Here is a 7060-nt window from a genome sequence, read left to right as displayed (position 1 = left end):
TTTGATTAGCCTGACACACCCAAATCAAACACACATAAAAAATTTAACAGATCTCAGCAATGTGGAGCGAATTTTGAGTTTTATAGAGACGACTTTCAAGTTTTAGGAGGCAACATAGGATCAAAATCGAGTTATAGGGGCAAAGTGAAACGAACTTTGAGTTTCAAAAAGTAATGTGATGACTTTTAAGTTATAAGAAGCAAAGTGAGATTAAAAGAGGCGTAGTTAAAAATAAGCCTATTTTTAAGGCAAACAGTCACTTAAGCTGTCCTTAATTCCTTAAAAACAGTAGTAATTGTCTCATAGGGAACATAACAATCTACCTCTGTGAGTAAAAGAGATCTCAAACTTTACAATGTAACCAAACCCATTTTATGTTAATGGGTTTCAAGTTAGGGTCAATAATCAAACATCTCAAAAGGGTTCAAAACAAACCTCCCAACCCCCAAAAAATAAAAAATAAAAAACCCAACAAATTAAGGTCAAGATTGATGAAAAAGGAAGAAAAAGATGTTAAAAAAAGAGAGAAGCTATGACTATCTAGCTAGCTAAGCTTCATCTTGGTCATCTCTTCTCCATGAAAATCCCACACACAAATCTCTAGACCTTGAAAATATCCAATGATATCATTTGAGCATCGACGTTAGGGATCGAAAAACTTCTTCTTCGCAGGGGATGGTGAGGCCCATGTCGTGATCGAAGCCAAATTCCTCTTCGGCTTGGCGGAGGAGGCATTGGAACTGAGGATGTGTCAAGAACGAGATGGGAACAATGTACCTTGTTCTGTTCTCGCCAACGTAAACTGGGAAATGGCCTTTTGGGACATCAATGGGAAGACCATCTTCGTCGTAGCCATGTTTCTTTCCCAAGCTCGAGCATCTTTTCAGGATTTGCTTGAGCACTGCGGTTTGAGCCAGTTTGTTTGGTTTTCTGATGCCCATCCTTTTTCTTTGCTTTATGTTTTTGGTTTCTGGTGTTTGTTTTGGGGTAAAGGAAATGGGGAAGGAAGGATAAGAGAGGTGTTGGTGGTGAAGTGAGTGAAGGGTGATAGGGGTATTTATGGAGGAGAGGGTTTGAGAGAGAGAGAGAGAGAGAGAGGTCATGTGGAAGTGTGGGGAGGGAAGGACATACCACGGGTGTTTTGGGGTATGTGTGTATGTCTATGTCTATGTGTATGTGTGCAGGGACATGGTGGGAGCCAAACCCATTGGGTTTACTCTTGCATGTTGGCCCTCCATATGACAACATGGACCCTCTCTCTCTTTCTTCATGGAAAAATTTCATTTTTTGGATGAAGGTATCTAAATTTGAAAGTTTGGTTTCGAAAGCTCTATACTTTATTGACTGACCAAATCATTTCTTAGTTAATGACTTTCCACAAAGAGATGCCATTCTCATTCTGTTATAAGCAGTTTTGTTATAATACTCTAATAATAAAAACTGATACAAATATTAAAGAGGACATTCTTGATTAAATGCAAGAGGTCCTCTATCAAAAGAGACTTCAACAAAACATAAAAGACCAACATGACCAAGCTAGTTTTCACAGTATTGATGGATTTGAAAGTGAGATGTCCCTTAAAATAATTAAGGGAATTGCATCCAAATCTTGAAATCATCCACACCCAAACTCAAGAGACTAGGGATGACATTTTAAAGTCAAAGTAACTCAATTTCTAATAGAAATGTTAAACACGATTTGACATCTGAAAATTTTACGCACAAAAGTTGAAATATAACGAACATGAAGACACTCTTTGACAACGAGCAATGTCAACTCCAAAGAGAAACTGACAAGGAACCAACTAGTGTCCATAACATCATGAATTTTGTGCTTAACAGTATCAAAATACTCACTAGGAAAGACTCACAAATAGCCTCACCAATTAAACACTTACAAACGAAAAGTACTAAAATAAAAAATAAAGCTGCAACAATTCATGAGAAAAGCAAGGTAGAAAGCTAAAGAAAGACTGCTATGAATTTTTTTAGATCTAAGATTTTGGTAAATGAATGAGACACCGGCTATTGGAGAGTTCCATCGACAAATTTTCTAAATACTAAATAATAGGAATTTACAAATGCCATGTAAATTTTCCAGGAAGGTTTAAAGCTAGAAAATTTACAAGGTAATTCATTTTTTCCTCATACTTTTTCTGTTTCTATAGTCTTTAAATTGGATAAATAAAAAAGAATTAATGGACAAATGAAAAAGAGATGAGTTAACAGTAACTTCACCCTTCCTCATTGCCCTTGTAATTGGGTGATTCATTCTCCCTACCGTAACAAAAACAGTTCCAGCGCACCCAAATCAGTGGGGCTATTCTGTGGGCCCAACTCCCCAGACTCAACAATAGACCAACGCAGGGCTGGTCCTTGGCAATTTTAGGCTACGGCAACTCCAAAGAAATATGCCCCAACATAAATTCACATATGTTATAAATAGGCAAAAGTGAAAGAGAAATAATCTTTGCTAAAGATAGAAGTAAAATAGGTGCAATGTATCATACTGTTTATTTTCGAAACTGTATCACGCAAAGAATGCAGGCAAAGAGAGGGCGATATTAATATTATTGCTTTTACTCTTGATCTTATGTGTGGTAATGAGGTTACAACCATATATACATAGAGGTTTTGATCTGACACAACTTTACATGCATGAAGAGATTTTTTATCTGCCTAAGACTTTTTGACCTAAGACTTTCAACGGTTGTCACCAAAGTCTATTTTGGTTTGCTTCCTCATACAATCGCATGTGTGTCATTCACACTCAATTTCACAACAACATAAAAATAATTTCAGCCCAAGACTATAAGAAAGCGCCTTTAGTTATCGAAAGACGATGACACTCTCTAACAAGCAACTAGTTCTTAGTTATTGTGTTTTTAGGAGACCTAGCCGAAACTCTTGGCTAAAACCGCTTTGGTGCTGCTAAGTGAATGTTGCCAAAAACGTTCTCAAACAATAGAACTATGGCCGATGTGGATAAGTAAGTCGACTGCCAATGGTAGGATTTTTGTCTGATTTTCCAACATAACTAATAAGATATGGATTGAGATACATGCAAACAACTAATTTAAATACAATTGAAATTCAATAATTTGATTATCATTCAAATATAACTTAGGGTGATCCAATCTTTTGGTCCGTTTACAAGTTTATAAGTGAGCCTCGCCAAAACCCTACCAAAAGGAAGATCAGAGTACTATTATTTGGGTGGTAGCTAAGAAAGTAACTACATATGGGGGCCAAGGTTGGAGGGTAAATTTGTTGCAACAGGAAGCCCCAGATACAAACATACACAGGTACCAAATTACCTACATGCAAGTCACTGTCTTCCAAAGAATCCCTCCCACTTACCATGTTCTATGAATGAGATTGATTGGGCAAAAACAGAATAAAAAAATGAAAACACAGGAGAGGGATTGTAAAGGCCCGCCACCATAGACCCCCCAAAAACACAGGACAGGGAATTTCTATTCAAATTTTGGTGGTATTTTTTCTCTCTCTCATTTTGTTCAATGACTCTGACTGCGGCTTGGTTTGGCACATGAAGGCCATGTTACACTTGCCCCAAAACTCTCCTGTAAAAACAACAACGTAAGGACCTGATGATGATCGCTTATATGACATCATTTCCAACTGCTTCAAACCGCTCTCTCTCTCTCTCTCTCTCTCTCTCTCTCTCTCTCTCTCTCTCGCCAATTCAATTACCCAAAAAAGATTACTTCAACCGTAACTGTATATAGTTGGAAGTTGGAATATATATTGTTGATGCACAAAATTAGTGAAGATTTTGGAACAGCGTAAAATGTTAAATTGGTGACCTTCGCTCGGTTGCCCCGGTCACTAATGAGGATAAATATGTAAAGAGATAGAGATAGGGAAGCAAACACAAGATGTATATGATTCACCCTAAGTTTGGCTACATTCACGGAGTAGAGGAGTTCTCATTAATAGTGAAGGGTTTACACAAATACATAGGTTCAAGCATAATCATCATTAGTGAGTTCTAATGACTAGTTTAAGTACAATAACGACATTAGGGATTCATTGTAGGAGAATGGTCTTCTTTTATAGTTGAGGAGAGCCTCCAACTTTTGTTCGTGGTTGATGTGGGAATCTATGAGCTTTATTCTGACGTTGACATGTGTCGTGCTGTGATTGGCCCCCTGGTTGGAGGAAAACTCTTATACTTCAGCAAGGGTGCCTCAGCATGAACCCCTCAGTGGATCCTTGAAGGTATAAAGTTGACTGATACTTGGTAGTTTTGGGATTGATCAAGTATGGTACAAACATATATGTTATGAGGTATTGCCTTTTTCCATTGGCTCTCTTAGTTAAAACTTGGTAAGAAAATGAGGTCATGTTGAACATTAACCAAAAGATCCCAACTATTATAGAGCAAGAGCAACTAAACGAATAAACAAAAAAATGCCGACATCAGACGTTGCTCGGTTGGTTAAAGTAATGTATTTCTGCCACTGTACCTAAATTTGAATCATTGCCAGAGTAGTTTTGGAGTAGATTAAAATATTGTTCGAAAGATAAAAATTGAATAAACAAAGACATTGACACCCATGTGGGTTGTAAGCAAATGCTTTAACAATGAAGCCTGAAGAGGCAGCATGATGCATTTTGATGGTGGTGATGATGTCAGAATACATGGTCTCATGGGTTGTTCAATAAGAAGCTTAATATATCATAAACTTACTATAAATAAACACATGGAAACATAATTAGTCAAAGAATATATATGAAATATGGTTTATATCCATATCCATCTGTATTTTCAAAGTATAGATAGGATCAGAAGATTAAGCACCTGATGCTGATGTCATCAAGATGTAAATTGTGGTATGAGTTCACATCCCATGTGCACAAGAGTATGGGGAAATGAATAGTAGAGGGAGAAAAACTCAAGTAGAGGTGTCTGATCATGTTATTTGTAGAGCATTTTTTCATAGAAAAAACATGAGATCCCTTTATTTAAACATCACGCGGCCCCACATGATCCCATCAAATGTGAAAGTTTCTCTAGTCAGTCGACTCTGCTAAGTATCTTGTCTAGAATTGGCAAATAGAAACTTCACTATAGGTGCCAACAACAAATACAAAGGGGGTGGATGAGACCAAATACAAGTGGAAATGTTGCTTTGTGTAAGTGAGAGTTGTCATAGTTAAACAATACTATTTTGTAGCTGGGCTGTGTGACATCACGCTGGCATTAGCATGACGTCACAGCCCGCTATAGATTTTTTTTTTTTTTTTTTTTTTGCCTTAGGCACATGGGAAACATGCGCGACTGGGTGCAATTTCCTGACCAAAAAAAGGCGACGGGGCCCGCCGTTGCAGTGCACTAATTGGTACCAGGTGAATGGTCATGTGGCTTGTTCTAGGCCGTTGGATTTCCAAAGGCTAGTTTTCTAGGACTGTTGGATTTCCAACGGTAACAAAAATTTGAAATTCAAATCTAACGGCTAGTGATGTGGCTCGTTTTGGGTTGTCTGATCCCAAGATCAATAGTCCATGATTTTGTCCAAAAAAACCAAACGGTCAGAATTATGACCGTTGGCCACGTGTCCACATTTGGGCTGTTGGATTTGAATATTTTCAAATCCAACGGTCCAGATTAATTAACTTAATAAAAATTAATAAAAAATTATTAAAAATTGTTTAAAATACAGAAAAAATTTTAAAAAAAAATTATTATTTTTCTATAAATACATAACCATCAGCTTCCACCTTACACTACATTTCAATATTTTCAACACTTTCAACCAAAGCTTTCATATACTTTTTTGTGAAAAAAATGGTTACATGGAAGCTCATCAAAGATGTTACGTTATGTCAATGTTGGGTTCAAATTACTCATGACCCTCTTACGGGTAATGAGATGGAGTTGCGAGAACACTGGAGATTGGGCCAGGACATTATGGTCATTTTGAGCTCCTGGAACACTAAAAAAAGTATGCCAAATCCATGTATTACATGAAGCCACTGCTTCCAAAATGATACTTTTGGCTCATTTTCTATCGCCATAAGCTCCTTGCCACGCATTTGGACAATTTTTCTAGGTCCAGTGCATGCAGTTGATGCTTCCAATCATGCCAGGAAAGCCTCGTATGTCACCCTTCTTCAGAAGCCTTCGCAGGTCCCTTGGCGTGGGTTTTTGGAGGTACTCATTGGTGTATAGGGCTTCGATTGCAGAGCAAAACCGCATCAGGGACTCTAGAATAGTTGATTTTCCCATCCTCACTATCTTATCCACTTAATCTGAAGATGCTCCATATGCAAGCATCCGCAAGACAGCTGTAATTTGTTGCTTAGGAATAAGACCTAGAACATGAAAAACATCCTTTTTTTGCACAAAGTATGGATCATGGTTGCAAATAGCACTCATGATTTTGTCGAGCGAACTTCGTTGCATTCTAAAACGGCGTCTAACAGTATGATCAGGGAATAAACTGTTGGAGATAAAATAATATTCCAAGAGATCTTTACCTCGTCTTTCCTTCTTTTTATTCAAGTTTGTGGCACTGCCTGGATTTGGATATCTGACCCACAAGTTCCATGACATGACGGGAATGTGAGGCTCTCTACCTTCTATGTTCATTATCCTCATTCTCTTCCATTGCGAAAGCCTCATCTTCGCCTTCTTTTAGATTGAACAATTCTTCCTGTTGTGCCAACAATTTTTCCTGTTACTGATCGATTTCATACAATCTCTTTGAAGAAGACATTGTAAGAACTCAAGATTTAAAAACGATGAAGAAGGATTTTGAGCTAAAACAGAAGAATTGAGTTTGGTGTATGAATGAGGATGGATGTAGGGTTTATATGGACAAAAAAAGAAAGAATGAGGTTCTGGACAATGCCACGTGGCACTACGTGATTGGTTGAAAATTTTATCGAAATCTTGGCTAAATTATTGTAAACATATAGTGACACGTGGCATATTGTAATTGGTTGAAAGTCTTATCGGAAATCTATCCACAAAATAGTACATTCGGATATGGTGTAACAAGATTGGTTGAAAATCTGATCGAAATCTTGACTA

The 7060-nt window shown here is 37.5% G+C and overlaps 1 protein-coding gene across 1 annotated transcript; it reads right to left on the bottom strand.

Annotated features, from left to right (window-relative positions):
- Nucleotides 1–222: 222 nt before the first annotated feature.
- LOC103939001 (auxin-responsive protein SAUR50-like) lies at nucleotides 223–956 on the bottom strand. The gene has a single exon (XM_009349054.3). It carries the CDS (start codon nucleotides 939–941, stop codon nucleotides 627–629), a length of 315 nt encoding a protein of 104 aa, XP_009347329.2. The 5' UTR covers nucleotides 942–956; the 3' UTR covers nucleotides 223–626.
- Nucleotides 957–7060: the final 6104 nt, after the last annotated feature.

This window comes from the organism of the source record quoted next, unplaced genomic scaffold, assembly GCF_019419815.1.
Source record: "Pyrus x bretschneideri cultivar Hongxiangsu unplaced genomic scaffold, Pyrus_bretschneideri_v1 Contig16, whole genome shotgun sequence".
Classification (NCBI taxonomy): Eukaryota; Viridiplantae; Streptophyta; class Magnoliopsida; order Rosales; family Rosaceae; genus Pyrus; species Pyrus x bretschneideri.
This window is presented reverse-complemented; position numbering and strand designations above follow the sequence as displayed.

What these genes read in the sequence shown, in the direction of transcription:
- LOC103939001 (XM_009349054.3), bottom strand. Translation starts at nt 941, where the DNA reads ATGGGCATCAGAAAACCAAACAAACTGGCTCAAACCGCAGTGCTCAAG.